Source organism: Dendrobates tinctorius, unplaced genomic scaffold, assembly GCF_039654945.1.
Source record: "Dendrobates tinctorius isolate UK_male_01 unplaced genomic scaffold, ASM3965494v1 ptg000156l, whole genome shotgun sequence".
Lineage (NCBI taxonomy): Eukaryota > Metazoa > Chordata > Amphibia > Anura > Dendrobatidae > Dendrobates > Dendrobates tinctorius.
Window position 1 is genome coordinate 5,118,590 of NW_027361823.1, and position 17,736 is coordinate 5,136,325.

Genomic DNA, 17,736 nt, shown 5'->3' on the forward strand with positions numbered 1-17,736 from the left:
CTGCTATATTTTCCCTTGTGGTGTCCTACATGGCAATCGAGCACTAGCTGATGGCTTATCCCACCATTTACTTTTCTTTGTACGTTAATGGAGTTTTCGAAAGTGTCACTTGTGCAACAGGAGGCAAGGAGGCACTACTGATATTGTGTAGACATCTGCCTGCAAGCGATCAGCAAGTCTTGTTCACTCAACCAATTAAAATAGGACATGTGCGCAATACTTGCTGGCTGTGTACGGACCTGGGAAGAAGCAATCAAAGCAACGCCGGCAGCGCCTCTCTCCTTCCAGTGCGGAAAGGTACTGGATGAAATCATGTGCTGTGATCAGCTGAATAAGGAAACTCCTCTATGAAAAAAAAATAATGTGTATAGTGGAAAAGCCCATTTAAAACCACACAATTGTTGCTTTTCTAAATGTTTCTCCAGTAGTGCAGAAGATCTGGAGTATTTAGTCACCCCCTTGTAAAGGATGGTTTCAGAGTCAATTTAAACAGCTTGGTTCAAGAGAGATTTTACCTTTTTGTAAACTGTAAGACTTGATGGTAACCTTATTACCTGAAATCGAGTCTGTCAGCCCCCAATACACAATTACTCAGGAATGATCCAACAGGAATTGGGGAACCCTATATTTATCTCATGCTTTGCCTTTCGGAAGTCCAAAGTGATGGCTTATCTCCTACCCACTTGCTTACTGAAGGTGTGGTTGGATGTGCACATAGGAAGAAACAAAAAATAAGAATGTGTACAACTAAAAGCCTATGGATAATATGAACAGCAAATTATATTATTTTGCCTAATGACTCCTAGTCTTATTCCTATGTTACACAAGTCAATATATATAAAAAAAAATAATAAGTGGCCACAGATGAAAGACAATAGATGGCAAAAGGGACAGGGGCAAAAAAAAAAAAAATAAAAAAAAATGAAATTGACGCATACACAGTAATGTCTTCAAAATGTTTAATAAAGCCTTCATTTCTAGAGTGAATCCTACGAATTTTGGGATGATTCACAGTAATCTGAGACCTGCCTTTTCAAAACAAACAGATGGATTTGCAGCAAGATGAACAATGCAGTAAGTGTTTATGAAGATGCACACAGAATACAGCCCTGGTTTCAATGGACACCAGCCTACATGCATGAGAATACAGTGAGACGTTGGATTTAGCTTGATGCATGTTCCAAATGCAGAATCCCAAAATTAAAAATTAAATGAGTTATATAAAATGCTAGTCTGAGAAAGGTCCAGTGTTTCGGCAAAAGCACTTGGTATTTATATATGTACAAGTGGAATTACGTACAGACCCGCAGAATGTTTAGTGTGGTACAATGAACAGCAGTGTCAGATGAAGGAAGACGATCCGGTGGAGGTTTGGCCTATCTGGTTCTGTCCTTCATCTGTTGAGGGGTACACACGTCTAAATCTCAGGTTCCTCAGCTGAAGCTTGAGGATCAGGGCCTTCGTATCGTTGATGAAAATTAGTTCTTTTCCTTATCTTCTCAGGGGCTTTTCGCCACAAAATGATCTCCTGTTAAAATGTTCAGCAAAACAAAATATAAACATTGAAGTTTTCAGATGTGAAGTCCATATGTTGACCCCCTAGAGCGAGCCTATCTGCACAAAATCACTGTTCAAACCAAGCACAGGCGCTCATTGTACCCTTGGCGCAGCCAAACAGATCTCCACCTTCCTAAGGCTCCTGTAAAGCCAGAGCTATCCATCAAGAAAGAGAAAGGCTGAGATAATTCAAAAACAAATAGGTGGGAAATTGCACCAAGTGCTGTGAGTGGTTTGAATAGTAATTTTATGCTGACAAATTCAATTAAAAAAAAAACAAAACAAGCAAAAAAATACAAGTCTGATTAAGAATTTGCAAAATTCTCAAGTGCCCCTCCAGATGTACTGGATGCTAACTGCATGGTCAGTGGTACAGGAGCACACAATTTATCAGTGGCTGCAGAACAGAATCTTTATTTTTTCTTAAATTTTACCTCTATTTTAGAACTATTAACGGAAATTAACCGTTTAAGTGCCAAATACTTTGATTGCCAAGTCCAGACGGGCATCTCCAAAGAGATTTTGCTTGGGGTGTGTACTTCTTTAAAGAGAACCTGTCAGCAGGATTGTGCACAGTAACCACACAGTGTCAGGTCGGCGCCGTTATACTGATTACACTGATATGTTGGTTGATGAAATCCGTCTTGTGATTGTTTCTTAATCTTTATTTTCAGTTTTGTGTTAGTGAGATTCTCGTGCCCTAAGGCGGGGCTGGGGTATGTGGTGTTCTGATTAGATATTCATAATGCAGCCTGCTGACAGGTCACTGATCCCCCACTGACCTGCCCTCTAGTTTACATAATGAATACCATCACATACTGAATTTAAAAAAAACAAAAATAAAACGCTTCTGCAGGCAGGTGTCGGCCGTGGCCCCTGCGCTGCAGCATAATCGCATGGTTACTGTGCACTTAATTCCTTTTGCATATTTACTTGCGCGAGAAAAAAAAATCATTTTAAAATTGTCGTCCGCGCAGTAGCAGCTATCGCTTTGTGTAGGGATCCAATAGAAACCATACGATTATGCTGCAGCGCAGGTGCCACAGCCGACACCTGCCTGCAGAAGCGTTAGGGCACGAGAATCTCACTAACACAAAACTGAAAATAAAGATTAAGAAACATCAACCAAGGTATCATTTTATTCAGTGTAATGGCGCTGGCCTGACACTCTGCGTAGGTTACTGTGCACAATCCTGCTGACAAGGGTCCCTTTCACTGCTTTAAAAGGGGTATTCCTAGCTCCAAAATCCTATCACAATATGTTGCGGTGTAATAAAATTAGCAAATGCCTCCAATTAGGAATATAGTATAGTCTTTTGCCTCATATGCAGGACCCTTCGTATCCAAAGTTATGACCACTGATTGGGTCAATTAATTAGTTGCTAGTGGTCAAAACCATGAAACCTAAGGTCCTGCAATGCCTGCACATGAGGAATGGGCCATACCACTAACCACTTATCGGGAGAGGATCTTGAAGACAGGAATACCCCTTTAAGGCAGCTAATCACACTCAGGTCTGCTGTGCTTAGTGCTAGTGTGGGACATGTTCCATTCACACTATGTTGTTGCTTGCTTACAAGATTGGTCAGTAGTAGACAGAGGAATAGGTGCACACTTCCACTAAAATCTCCCTCACATGGACTAAAAATCAGGCCACCACATTTGGGGCGCTGTATTGTCTGCATGCAGCAACGCCAACATGGCACTGTATCCTAAATATGCTTATGCAGCATGAAGACACATGAACCATTTGTGTTGTACTCAACTACATGTACTCTGATAATTCAAATTACCCTACCCTTAGTAACCATTATCCCAGTTTACAAAAATACTGAAAAGGGGTCTGCAAAAGCCCCTTAGTAGCCAGGACCCACATGCATCCTACCTTTAGACTCTTGAAGGTTACCATTATTCATTGCAAATAATGCATGTTCACATTGCCATTTAAAATGTTAAATATTTCACCACCACAGTATTAATGCAGGAAAAACAATGTACTGAATGTGATAGGTGCACTTCATTAGGAAGCAGAAGTGAGAACAGCAACAGACTAATTCACTTCTACGTGCATAATTCGCAACTGCACTGGAGAATAAGGAGAGAGATTGAGAATGCCAAAAGCTACCTGTTGTTTGAAATATCTTCTGTCTTCCTCATCCACAAGGACTAAGTTCAAGAAATATCTCACAGAAAACTTTTTGTTTACATCTCTCATGGTGGGAGTGGGGTCATAACCAGCAAGGAACAGCCGGATGGGAATAGACTCTCCTGCAAAGTTACAAAAAACAAAACTTAGTCAAAAATCCCAATCTTAGGCTACTTTCACACTAGCATTTCCTGGAGCTGAGGAGGGATGCGCACAGACGCCGTGAAGCTCCGCCCACGGCCGCACCTCCTCCGGTCAGCTCCTCCTATGGGCGCATGACGCTGCATGCGACCTGCGTACCCTATCTTTAGCATTGGGTACGCAGGCCGTGCGCAGGTGTGCGTTTGACGGCGCATGCTTCCTTTTGACGGTGCACCGATCGCACCAAAATGCAACAGAGTGCGTTTGGTGCAGGTCGGCACACCGTCAAAAGGACGCATGTGCAGGCAAATGCACACCTGCGCACGGCCTGCGTACCCAATGCTAAAGAAAGGGTACGCAGGTCGCATGCAGCGCCATGCGCCCATAGGAGGAGCTGACCGGAGGCGCGGCCGTGGGAGGAGCTTCACGGCGGCCGTGCGCATCCATCTGCAGCTCCAGGAAATGATAGTGTGAAACTAGCCTTAGAATTGTAATGCAACTAGTAAATGGGGATGCTTTAAAATGAACTGTGCATGAGAGGAAGCATTGTACATGGTCATTGGCAACTATACTACTCTGCATGCTCCATGTCGCACTACAAAGTTATTAAAGAAGCCCTCCCTCCTCCTCGCATTAAAATTTCTATCCACTTAATACACTGCAGTCACCATGTTATATGGCACTGTGTACTTACAATTGCTCAGTTTGCCTTCTACACAGTTAATTCTTCTCTTTTCTATTACGTCTATGACAACATGTGATTATAACTGACTAGATGGATCCTTCTAAGCTCTACTGTATGTAGAAACAGAGCGTCGAGTCATAAGTCACTGTAAAAGTCCCTGGCAAGGGGAAGAGCTGAGCAGTTGGGTCAGGTGTAGAGAGTAATGATTTCTGAAAGGACAAGAAATTTCCTGTTTCCACATAGAGCAGAGAAAATAATTATCTGGGAAGAACAGCAAAATGAGCAATTGTACGTACACAGTGCTATATAATATTATGATTGCAATATATTAGATGGATAAAACCATGGACGGGAGGAGGAGTGCTTCTTTATAATCATAAAAGGCACACACACAAAAAACAAACCTTTTTATCCAAGAAAAGTGTCAGTTGTCTCAGACTACTCATTAGCAAAAATGGTCAGAAGAGTCCCTAATGCCTCCTTCAAAGGACCCGAATTTCTAGCAAAAGTCAGGTCTCAACTTATGACTCCCCGCTGCCACCTCATCACCAGAGCTGCTGCAATCAGGGCTGTGGAGTCGGTAAGCCAAAACTGCGACTCAGACTCCTCAAATTTCCCTTACACCGACTCCAACTCCCACATATATTGCTTATATTTAAGTGAAAAATTTATTTTAGTACAATGTGAACATCAGACATTTAATCATTTTTATGATACAATAAGATATTTAGATAGAACATAATATATATTTATTGGAATACAACTTTAGAACACAAAAAACTAATAAATTGTAAATATGTAATATCGATTACACACACACACACACACACACACACACACACATACATACATACACTATGTAATAAACTATGTAAGTGGCAAAAAAGTTTTCAACACAAACATACTAAATAACATTTGTGCAGTCTATGAATTTGTTCTAAGAAATAGAATTGCCTCCATCAGATCCTCCTTCATAGTGGACCTAAAATCTGACCTAATAATTTTAAGGCCAGAGAACAACCTCTCTACACTAACGTGGGTTGGAGGCAAAGCCGTAACTACATGGGCAACATCTCTAACAATTTCCGGGTATAAAGGAATTGCCTCATGCACAGTCAGTTTTGATGAACGGTTGAATTTTTCTATTTCTTTCAGAGCAAGTGAAACATTTTGCTGAAATATGGTCAATCTGCTTGCTATAGGAGACGGGAGCGAAATCTTTTTCCTTGCCGCAACGCTTTGCCTGCTCCATGTCATCCAAATACTTGTCAAAGTCAAACTCCTCATCTGATGAGGTTGAAGATGAAGATATGGCAGCAGTAGCACTGTCAGGACCCAAGTCCTCTTGCACCTGGCAGTCTTCCTGTAGGCCACTCATCCTAACTGCTACCTCAGTCAGAGCTTTTTTTCCTTTAGTAAGCTGTTGATCATCCAGCAGTATACGATGACTTGGGTCCACATAAACAGCTGCCAGAAAAATTTTATTTCCAATAGCTGTGTCTCTCTCCGTTTCATTGAAGCAGCAATGCCATCTGCGATTAAACCTCCTCTTTGGGACAGGCAAAGTAGCAAGTTCTTCCATTCCCTTATGAAAATGCCAGGAGTTAAATCCTCAGCTTGTAATTTTTTAGTCACGGTAAATGGGTGATTAAGCAATTCCTTCAATTCAGCCACCTGTGTCCATTGACCTGTATTTAGGGTTACCTGAGGGTTCGCCATATCTATAAGAAACGGTTTTAGTTCAAGCAATCGCTCAATCTAAATTAAATAAGTGCTGCCCCACCGAGTGGCTTGATCAACAATTGCCCCTTTCCCAGCACGTCTCTTCAAGATGGAATTCATTTTAGGGGTCCTGGCGGCAATAACCAATTTCCTCACTTTTCCTATCAGATTTCCAGCATGTCCCTCTTGCAGACTATCTCTTATTGCCAGCTGCAGCGTGTGCCCAACACAGCGCATGTGATGAATATGAAAGTGTTTTGAAGCAGCTTCAACAAGATCATCTATTTCTACAGTATAATTTTGCTGTTCTTCTGTTGTAATATCGGTTTGTTCCTCAGTTACATGAACAGCACTGTGGCCTTCCATCTCAAACATACTGAATCCTAAATTTTCTTCTAGCTGTTGTTCATTACTCTCATTCATCAGTTTAATTGTACTTATGTTTGAAGCATTGTCCATTACAATAGCAAGAACCTGTTCTTTTTTGAGTTTGTAATCTTGCAGAACTTTTTCCACCAAGGCCTGGAGAAACTGGCTGCTGTGATGAGCTTTAGTGTCTTTTACTGCCAGTGTCTTGATAACAATTTCTTTGTTGTCACAAACATATTGAACATTGATGGCAAAACAGTTCACTCTGTGACGTGTGCAGGCATCCATTTTAAGAAACGTGAAGCGTCTTTTGAGTCTTTTTAAGATCTTCCTTTTGTTTAAGGGCTTCTTCAATCACTAGTTTTCTAATACTTTCTCTTTCCAGAGAAACACCAAGTTTGCAGGTCATTTCTCCATTAAGAGCTGTAAAAGCTGGTCGTGCAAATAATGATAATAGTACACCGTTCTTCACAACAAGCTGTATGAGCTGTCTTTTAAACATATCTGCTGTCATTGTTACAGTAACTTTGTGACTTACAAAATATCTTGTTAATGATGTTTGAGACGCTCTTTCCTCATCCTTTGCCTGGCAGGAAGTGCTGGGTGCAGGTTTCTTGGTGCTGCTGTTATCTTTATCAGTCACAGCTTTGAAAACTTCTGGGTGGAAGCATTGTAAATGTCTTTTTAGATTGGAATCTCTTGTAGGAGCATTTTTATCACTACCTGAGTATGCACTGATTTTGGCATCACAGCATTTGTTTTCCTCTGGGTCACTTGTCATACATTGACACACAAAATATTTTTCATCTTCAGTCACTGTGAAATGCTCAAATATAGCTGACTTCATGGGGAGCTTCTTAGACATTTTGTAATCATAAAAATTCACTCAAAATAATTTTGTCCTATAAAATAAAATAATGTATATTATAATTCCAGCAAGAACAGGGAACCATGTACAGTGGGGAAAATAGATGGATTTTTGGTTCTTACCGCAAAATCTCTTTCTTGGAGCCTTCATTGGGGGACACAGAATACCATGGGTGTATGCTGCTGCTGCTAGGAGGCTGACACTATGCAAAACAAGAAAATTAGCTCCTTCCCGGCAGTATACACCCATCGACAGGCACTAGGCACCTCAGTTGGTGAAAAAGCAGTAGGAGAAGCAACGAAACCACTCTAAACATATGTACCAACCCAACAAGGGACTCAAAGACCCAACACGGTACAATTTAAACAGGGAGGGTGCTGTGCCCCCCAATGAAGGCTCCAAGAAAGATTTTACGGTAAGAACCAAAAACCCATCTTTCTTTATCGCCTTATTGGGGGACACAGAATACCATGGGATGTTCCAAAGCAGTCCCAAGGGCGGGAACAGCAATAAGGAACGAAAGAACAGGAAGAGCTTAGGTCGGCCGGTGCGCCACCGCCGCCTGCAGAACCTTCCTACCAACAACTGCATCAGACGAGGCCTGGGTATGAACCCTGTAGAACCTTGCAAAGGTGTGTAAGGACGACCAGGTAGCGGCCCTGCAAAAGTGTAAGGCCGAGGCCTGGTGACAAATGGCCCACGACGCCGCCACGGCTCCGGTGGTGTGAGCTCTCACTCCCGGAGGGGGCCGTTTTTCCTGTAGCCGGTACGCTTCCAGAATGGTAGAACGAATCCAGCGAGCGATCGTGGATTTGGATGCCGGAAGTCCTTTCCGGCGACCTTCATAGATGACCAGCAAAGAATCGGACTGACGAAATGAAGAGGTCCTGGCGAGATAGACACGCAAGGCTCTAACTACGTCCAGTTTGTGGAGACTTCTCAAGAGGGTGAGAAGGAGGAGGACAAAAAGATGGAAGAACGATATCCTCGTTGATGTGGAAAGAGGACACCACCTTCGGAAGAAAGGCAGGAACGGGCCTGAGGACGACCTTATCTTGATGGAGGGCCAGGTAAGGGGAACGACATGACAATGCCGCCAGCTTAGAAACTCTTCTGATGGACGTAAGGCAATCAAGAAGGTTACCTTCCATGAGAGAAGGGACAACGGAATGTCCTGGATAGGCTCGAACGGCGCCTTTTGAAGAGCGCTAAGGACGAGATTGAGATCCCACGGGTATCGGTGAATGATGAGGAGGAACCACGTGGGCGACCCCTTGGAGAAAGGTCCTAACCTGCGACAAGGAAGCGAGCTCTCTTTAGAAGAGGACAAACAAAGCGGAAACCCCGCCCTTGAGGGTACTGAGAGAGAGACCCGAATCTAAGCCAGACTGGAGAAAACCCAGTATGGACGGAATGGAAAAGGACATTGGAAAGACTTTATCGTCGCACCAACGGAAAAAAGCCTTCCAGTACCTGTGGTAGATGCAGGAAGAGGCTGGCTTTCTGGCTCTGATCATAGTCTGAATAACCTGGCTGGACAGACCTGATCCTTTCAAGATCGCGGCCTCAACGGCCATGCCGTTACACTCAGAGACTGAGAATTCTCGTGGTAAAGGGGGCCTTGCGAGAGAAGGTCTGGAAGCCTCCAGGGAACGTCTGCGAGCATGTTCAACAGCTCCGCGTACTAAGGACGTCTTGGCCAGTCTGGCGCCACAAGAATCACTGGTACGCCTACCAATTTTATCTTTTTGACCACTCGTGGGATCAAGGCAAGAGGCGGAAACAGATAAGGAAGTTGGAACTGGGACCACGGAGTCACTAGGGCGTCGCAAGCTACGGCTAGCGGGTCCCTGGACCTGGCCACGAAGCGCGGAACTTTGTGGTTCATCCGAGATGCCATGAGATCGACATCCGGAGAGCCCCAGCGCTGGCATATCTGATCGAAGACTGTGGGATGAAGAGCCCATTCGCGTGATGCTAGGCCTTGACGACTCAAAGTCGGCTGCCCAGTTTTCCACCCCTGGAATGTGAACGGCGGAGATTGCCGGAACGTAACGTTCTGCCCAGCACAGAATCTTGGCCACTTCTGACATAACTTGCTAGCTGCGAATGCCCCCCTGGTGGTTTATGTACGCCACAGCCGTGGCGTTGTACGACTGAATGCGTAACGGTTTGCCGACGAGGGGAGGCTGCCATTGAAGAAGGGCCAGGGAGATTGCTCTGATCTTCAGAAGATTGATAGGAAGATGAGCCTCCTGTGGACTCCAGCGTCCTTGGGCCATTCTCTGATGGAACACCGCTCCCCATCCGAGAAGGCTGGCATCGGTGGTGATGACTTGCCACTGGAAAGGGAGAAAAGACCTCCCTTGTAGAACTGACGCTGGCATTGCCCACCAAGTCGGGGATTGCCTCACTCTGAGAGGGAGGAGAATGGGACGGTCCAAAGACCGCGTGGTCTTGACCCAGGCTGAAACAAGGGACAAGCTGGAGGGGGCGAAGATGAAATTGTGCAAAGGGCACTGCTTCCATGGAAGCTACCATCTTCCCCAGAACCTTCATGCAGAACCGAAGGGGAATGGGAGTTGGCTGTTTTAGGATTCTGATGCCTTTGGAAAGAGCCGCAAATTTGTCCCTAGGAAGAAACACCCGGGCTAGGTTCGTGTCGAATTCCATGCCTAGAAAGGTCAGACGCTGAGTGGGAATTAGAATGGACTTCTCGGGGGCGTGGCCTGAGCGGCATGTGAGGAAGACGTGTGCCCGCTGAGTTCCCGCATATACCTGCTTAATTCAGCCGTTCCGTCCCCACAGCACGGCTAATATAACCCCTGAAGGCTACACCGGAGTCGGTAGACACCGCGGGGCACCGGAGATCGCTGCTTCACCCCAGGATATGGGGAAAAAAGGTCAGAGAAGGGTGGCAGGAGAGGCCGAAGCGGGGAGCCAAGATGGCGCCGCCGCCACAGCGTGCGCCTTAGAGGAGGCCGCAGAAGACAGCGCGGCTAGGAACAGGGCAGTGGCGGCCAGGCTGCGGCGCTTTGCCCGCGTGGCCGAGGCAGAGCGGGAGTCTCTTCAGGACTCTGATATGGACCAGGAGACTGTGGCAGAGGACATGAGCCCGGGAATGGGGGAGGAGGAGGAGGCTGCCCATGCCAGAGAGCAGGGGGGGAAGGGAGCTGAGCCTAGCTGGAGTGATCTGGTGGAAAGAAATAAACAGCACCTCACAGCCTTGCAACTACAAGTTCCAGACGAGCCCACCAACAAAGATGTAATGCTGGCAGTGGTGCACTGTGGGACTGCAATCTCACATGTCCTGACACAACTGGGCTTTCTGCAGGAGTCCATGCAGACTGTGCGACATGAACTGCACAGTGTTAGAGACAGAACAAGTCAGCTGGAAAAACGTATGGGTGCTGTGGAGAATTCTGCCTCTGACTCAGGACAGCATTGTACAGAGCTCAAGAAGGACATGGCAGCTGTCTGGGCTAAAACTGACGACCTTGAAAATAGATCCAGAAGGAATAATGTTCGTATTGTGGGCATGCCAGAGCGCTGTGAGGGAAAGAACCCTACTGCCTTCATTGAAACATGGCTTAAGGAAAAAGTAGGTGAGGACAATCTAACACACCTATACGCAGTGGAAAGAGCACACAGGGTCCCAACTCGGCCCCCCATCCCCGGTCATCCACCAAGACCTGTGCTTGCTAAAATCCTCCATTACAGGGATAGAGACGTTATCCTTAGATACTCAAGAGAACACCCTGACCTTACAATAGAAGGATCCAGAGTCTCCTTTTACCCGGACTTTTCGCCGGAGGTTCAGAAGATGCGAAGTTCACAGACATCAAGAAGCGTCTGAGAGCCTGTGGCGTCAAGTACTCCATGTTTTTCCCGGCTAAACTGCGTATTGAGGCCTGGAATAAAATCCACTTTTTTCTGGACCCCAGGGAAGCCGTGGACTGGTTGGACCTTAACGAGCGACAGTTGAGGAAGGAGGGGAAGGAGCAGGAACGTGGCTGATGGTATCTTGGCTCGCTCAGTTATTATGGAGCCATGCGGTTGAAGTCTGCGGCCCTGAGGCAATGGACTGCCTAAGAAGTTTTTTGTTTATTCTTATATTACTCTGTTATATGCTGTTTTTTAAGAATTTGCGGTCCTTATGGGGCCTTGGTTTGAATACGGATAAGGGAAAATGTAAAGTGCTGTGGGGTTATATCCTGTCAAATGCGGGTAGTGAAAATGAACTGAAGCGCCTGCTAAATGGGGTGGAAGGGTTTGACAGTACCCTTGCCTATTGCACCCTTGGTTCAGCCCAAGGAACTGTTGAAGGGTGTTTTTTTGGTGGAGGGGGGGGGGGGGGGAGATTAGGTTCAAAATGTCCCTTGGCATACTTGTACATTTCAATATTGGCTATGGTGCGGCTGGGGGGGGGAGATGGTAGGCAATATGCTATGGTACGATAATGGCTGATTTTAAGATACTTAGTTGGAATATCAGGGGGTTGAAGTCGCCGGTAAAACGACAGGCCATATTCTCTTTCATAACAGACCAGAAGCCGGCGGTTGTTTGTTTGCAGGAGACACATCTCACACAGGAGACGCTGGGAATCCTGGATAAGAGATGGGTACAGGCGGGCTTCCACTCTACTCATTCCCAATACTCTAGGGGGGTTAGTATATTGATTCACTCCAGGACTCAATTTAAGTGTCAGCGGGTGGTGGTGGACACAGAGGGGCAATTTGTCCTTTTATCTTGTATAATCTTTTCTACCCCACTGGTGTTGATATCTATATATATACCTCCGCCATATAGCAGTAGAGTTATCTATAAAGTTCTTACCATTCTGAGAGATTTTCCGGGGGTTCCGCATATGGTGGTGGGTGATTTTAATAATATTCTGGATTCACACTGGGACAGGGGAGGTCATGAGCCTCTGAGGCTGGGAGGTAATCTTACGCCATTTGGGGTGCTCGTGCGGGAGATAGCTTTGACCGACTTGTGGAGATGCCGTAACCCTGGTGTCCGTCAATTCTCGTGCTTCTCCTCTACTCACTCCTCCCTGTCTCGCATCGATCTGGCCCTGGGTGATGATCTTATGCTGGGAAAAACTTTAGAGGTTAAATATCTGGCGCGAACGGTATCTGATCATTCGCCTGTTTCAGTCATGCTTGGGGGGGGGGTGGGAACAGGAGGAGTGATAGACCTCTCTGGCGCCTCAACCCGTTTTGGCTGCAGCTAATCGATAAGAATAATGGCTTTATCCCTGAGTTGCAGGAATATCTTAGTTTTAATAGAGGCTCGGCTTCCAGTGCGATCGCCTGGGAGGCCTTGAAGGCGTACTTAAGGGGAATGTACATACGGGAGATTTCTAAAATAAAGACCGCCTCCAGGGCAAAATCACGACTTGTATTCAGGGAACTGGAGGATGCGGAAAGGGCCCTTGCAACACAGAGCACACCTGCCACTCGGAAGCGGCTGGGGGAGGCGCAGTCAAAGGTGACCAAACAGACAGAGGCGGCGGCGCAAAAACGGCTGTTTCAATCTACTCAATATTTTGAGAGTGTGGAAAGTGTGGGGCATTTGCTTTCTGTCGTAACATCGGCACAGAGAGGGTCTGCGACTATAGCGGGTCTTCAGGATGTGAATGGGCGATTACTCACTGACGCACCGGGGATTTTAAAAATTCTGGAGACTTTCTATGCTGACTTATATTCCTCACATGCTAGGGCCCCGACTGAGGACGTTGTTGACTTTTTGGAGGCTGCCAATCTCCCACGGCTGACTCCTGAGGATAGACACTCTCTAGATAGACCTCTAAGTTTGGACGAGTTGGAGGAGGCTCTGGGAACCATGTCCAATGGTAAGGCACCTGGGGTGGATGGGTTGCCAGCTGAGGTGTACAAACGGTATAGGACGGTGTTGCTCCCTGCTCTATTGACAGTGTTTAATGATAGCTTGGAACGGGGTGTTCTCCCACCGTCTATGCGAGAAGCTGTCATTGCCGTGCTGTTGAAAAAGGATAGGGACCCAACTCTGCCCGCGTCGTATAGACCCATCTCCCTGTTGACGTTAGACATTAAACTTTTAGCGAAGGTCCTGGCCATTCGACTCTCCAAAGTAATAGCTGTGTTAATACACCCCGATCAGACGGGATTTATGCCCAACAAATCGACGGCTATGAATATTAGGAGATTATACCTGAATATGCAGGTTGGGGCTGATAATGCTGGGAGGAGGGTGGTTCTGTCCCTAGACGCTGCTAAGGCATTTGATAGTGTGGAGTGGGACTATTTATGGGCGACGCTTCACTGTATGGGCTTTGGCCCGGGCTTTATTGGCTGGGTCAGGCTCTTGTACTCGGAGCCAAGTGCCCGGCTGAGGGCTAATGGTCAGTTGTCTGATCCTTTTTCACTTCATAGAGGAACAAGGCAGGGATGCCCTTTATCCCCGCTGCTGTTTGCTCTCGCGGTGGAGCCATTGGCCTCGAGGGTAAGATCGGATGCTGGTATAGAGGGATTCCGGTATGGGAAGCATGAGGAGAAGATAGCACTATATGCGGATGACCTGTTGTTATTTTTAGCGGACGCGGACAGATCCTTACAAAATACGATGACACTTCTTGGGGCGTTTGGGGAGATCTCGGGTTTGGTTATTAACTGGGAGAAGTCTGCGCTCCTCCCACTGGACTCAGGCTCCTGCAGTATGGTAGGTGTGCCGGTTGCAACGTCCCTCCAATATTTGGGCATAAGAATATCTAATAAGCTGACAGACTATGAGAGCCTAAATCTTGTTCCGCTGTTGGACAGGATCAAACAGAAGGTTAAGGCCTGGGCAAAGCTACACCTTTCTGTTGTGGGAAGAGTGAATCTGTTGAAGATGGTAGTTATGCCGCAACTCTTATATGTCCTCCATAACTCCCCTGTCTGGCTTCCCCAGAACAGGTTCCATAAAATTAATATGATTTTTAGAAAGCTCATCTGGCTAAAACATGGCACGAGAATTAAACTTGAACACTTGCAAAAACCTAAAGAAGAGGGGGGACTTGCGTTGCCCAACCCATGGCTTTATTTTCTGTCTTCCCAATGCCAGCATGTAGCAGGAGGAATGGAGGGCGAGTTGGTGGATTTGGTGGGAGGTCAGAAGATCCTTCAATTCCTAGTGGGGCGGGGATCACTGGTGTCGAGTCTGGAGTCGGGTAGATTTCGATCCCTTGCACTCAGGTTCCCTACGGTGCTTCTAATGGTTAGGGTATGGGATAAGCTGAGGCAGCTGAGAGGAATACGCGGTCTTACAAAGTACTCCCCCATATGGGACAATCAGCATTTGCCATGCATGAAAACGCTCAGAGGCTTTGCTCACTGGAGGCGGATTGGCGTATGGTGGGTGTCGCAGCTGGTGGAGGGAGGGGTTTTTAAAACTTTTGAGCAATTGGGACGGGAATTTCCCCTCCAACGCTCCATGTTTCATCAATATTTGCAGCTGCGTCACGCGTATATGGTGCAGAGCAAAAAAGTTGACCTAACCATACACCACAACATCATTGTCCATAGGCTTGATATGCAGGGGTCCACCAGGGGGCTGATTTCGATGGTGTATGGTGGCTTACTTGGACGGGTCCTGTCAAGGCATCCTATTGGTGCACTGACAAAGTGGGAACAACAGCTGGGTACGATATCAGCGGAACAGTGGGACTCGATTCTACAGATGATTCCCAGATTGTCCCTTAGTGAGCCTGGCCGCCTGTCTCAGCTATATATCCTCTATAGGGCATACAGGTCTCCCGAATGGTTGTTCAGTAGAGGGTTACGGTTGGATTCGAGGTGCCCCAAGTGCACGATAGATAATGCGGACATTTTACATATGATGTGGACATGCTCTTGCCTGCAGATATTCTGGATCGTGGTCCTTAGCCTTATACACTTGGTCACGGGACAGGATATTCCCAGGGACCCCACGATTTGTGTTTTGGGTTATGTTGATGAGGTGGGAGGGGATAAATACCTTAAAATTGCTGTGGCCAGAATGCTGTTTGTGGCCCGAAAGTTGATAGCTTATCACTGGATTTCTGCCAAAATCCCCTCAAGAAAAGAATACATCAATAGGTTGAACCTAATATTATATAGGGAAAAGTTTGAGTACCTCAGGAGGGGTGTGCCGTATATTTTTGGGAAAATATGGGAGGGATGGTTGAAGGTTCCCGGCCTGGCTGTCTCAAATCTCCTAGATTAATGAGTGAGCCCTGGAGGTGGTCTCCTGTCGGTTGTTAATCGTCATTTCTCATATGATATGGTTGTGTGATGGAATTGGGTTTATTCGCTATGTACCAGTCCATGTGCCATCGGACAAGGGGAGGGGGGTGTTATGGGGGAAGGGAATGTTTGACAATACGTTGTAAGTTGTACATGCCTGTCATTTCTAAAACTTTTAATAAAAACTATCTGATTAAAAAAAAGAATGGACTTCTCTTTGTTGACTATCCATCCCAGGCGGCGGAGAGTATCCAGGGTTATCTGAAGACTCTGAAGGCAGTCTTGACGGGACGAGCCCTTGATCAAGAGATCATGCAGGTAAGGGAGGATGAGGATCCCCCTGGAGCGAAGGATGGCCATGACAGTCACCATTACCTTCGTGAAAGCACGGGGAGCGGAGGCTAGGCCGAAGGGAAGCGCCATGAACTGGTAGTGATCTTTCTGAATCGCAAATCGAAGATATATCTGATGTTGCACACAAACAGGAATGTGCAGATAGGCATCCCGTATGTCCACAGAGCATAGGAATACCCCGGGTTCCATTGAGGCTATACCGACCGACCGACCGAAGGGACTCCGTGAAGAATCTTCACGTGGCGATTGAGCAACTTGAGGTCCAAGATCGGACGAAGGGACCAGTCTTTCTTCGGGACTATGAAGAGATTTGAGTAGAACCCTGAAAACCGTTCGTTTGGGGGAACGGGAACAATCACTCCAGCGGAAAGTAGGGAGGAAACGGCCTGAAAGAACCCTGAAATGTGGGACCGCTGTTTTGGTGGTCGAGACAGGAAAAAACGTCTGTTCGGGAGGGAAGCGAATTCGATCTTGTATCCGGAGGCGACGATTTCCCTGATCCAAGCGTCGTCGACAAGAGAGCCAAGCAACCATGAAAAAGGAAAGTCTGCCTCCCACCCTGGAAGAAATTCCAGGTGGGGGTGACCCGTCACTTAGAGGAAAACCTGCCGGAACTGGCGCCTGAAGATCTGGAGTATTGTCCTCTAGATCTCCAGCAAGGAGCAGGTTTGTAAGAAGGTTTTTTCTGCTCCCGCTCCCTGGTGGTGGACTGACAATCTTGCTGGGCAGATCTTTCCGTGGAAGAGAAGGGATGAAAGGGCCTGGAATGGCCGAAAACCCTTTTTGTTGAAAAAAACGTTATGGTCGAGACTGGGGGCGAGAGGTGCTTTTACCACCCGTGGCATCGGAGATTATCTGATCCCGCTTGGCTCCGAAGAGCCTAGAGCCCTGGAATGGAAGATTAGTAAGCGACTTTTTTGAAGTAGTATCCGCATTCCACGACTTTAGCCAAAGGACTCGGCGTATAGCTACTATGATGCTGTTAGCAATTGCTACGCAGTCGGCCGCGTCCAAGGAGGCGGCTAAAAGATATTTTACCGCATGGTTAATCTGATATGCTAGATCTGCCAACTCGTCTTGAGGAGCTGTCGCTAAGACGCCCCCGCGAAGAATTTTTGCCCAAGCGGAAATTACTTTCGCCACCCAGGCGGATGCGAAAATAAGGCAGAGGGAGGCGCCGGATGCCTCAAAGATAGACTTAGCCAGAGATTCAATATGCCTGTCAGTAGGATCTTTGAGCGATGCCCCATCTAGAAGGGATAGAACCGTTTTTGAGGCTATCCGGGAAACTGGGGGATCCACCTCGGGAGCCTTAGTCCACTTTGTGAGCAGGTCTGCATCAAAGGGTTACAGCACGTCTAAGTACTTGCGGACTGAGAAACGTTGCTCCGGGAGCTCCCAGTGTTTGGGCAAGGTAGTATCGAACTCTTTGTGATTGGGAAAGGTTCGAGATGGAGTCCTTGCTCGTTTAAAGAGAACAGAGCATTCCTGAGGGGGAGCCTTATCTTACTTAATTTTAAAGGTTTGGAAGATAGCCGAAATGAGACTATCAACCATGTCCCGTGTTTTAGAAACGCTGTCTGCTTCTGAACTAGATCCCAATTGAGAGTCATCACCAGACTTAAGGTCGTCATCCGAGGAAGGGATG

At 46.7% G+C, this 17,736-nt stretch overlaps 1 protein-coding gene across 1 annotated transcript in view; it reads right to left on the reverse strand.

Annotated features, from left to right (window-relative positions):
• Positions 1 to 945: 945 nt before the first annotated feature.
• Positions 946 to 17,736, reverse strand: part of VPS26A (VPS26 retromer complex component A) — a 66,531-nt gene continuing 49,740 nt past the window's right edge. Inside the window, exons 8-9 of the mRNA XM_073548170.1 lie at positions 3,683 to 3,825; positions 946 to 1,528 (exon numbers count right to left, since the gene is read on the reverse strand). Of these exons, the coding sequence (XP_073404271.1) occupies positions 1,418 to 1,528; positions 3,683 to 3,825 (254 nt within the window). The 3' untranslated portion in view covers positions 946 to 1,417. The remainder of the gene's footprint in view (positions 1,529 to 3,682; positions 3,826 to 17,736) is intronic.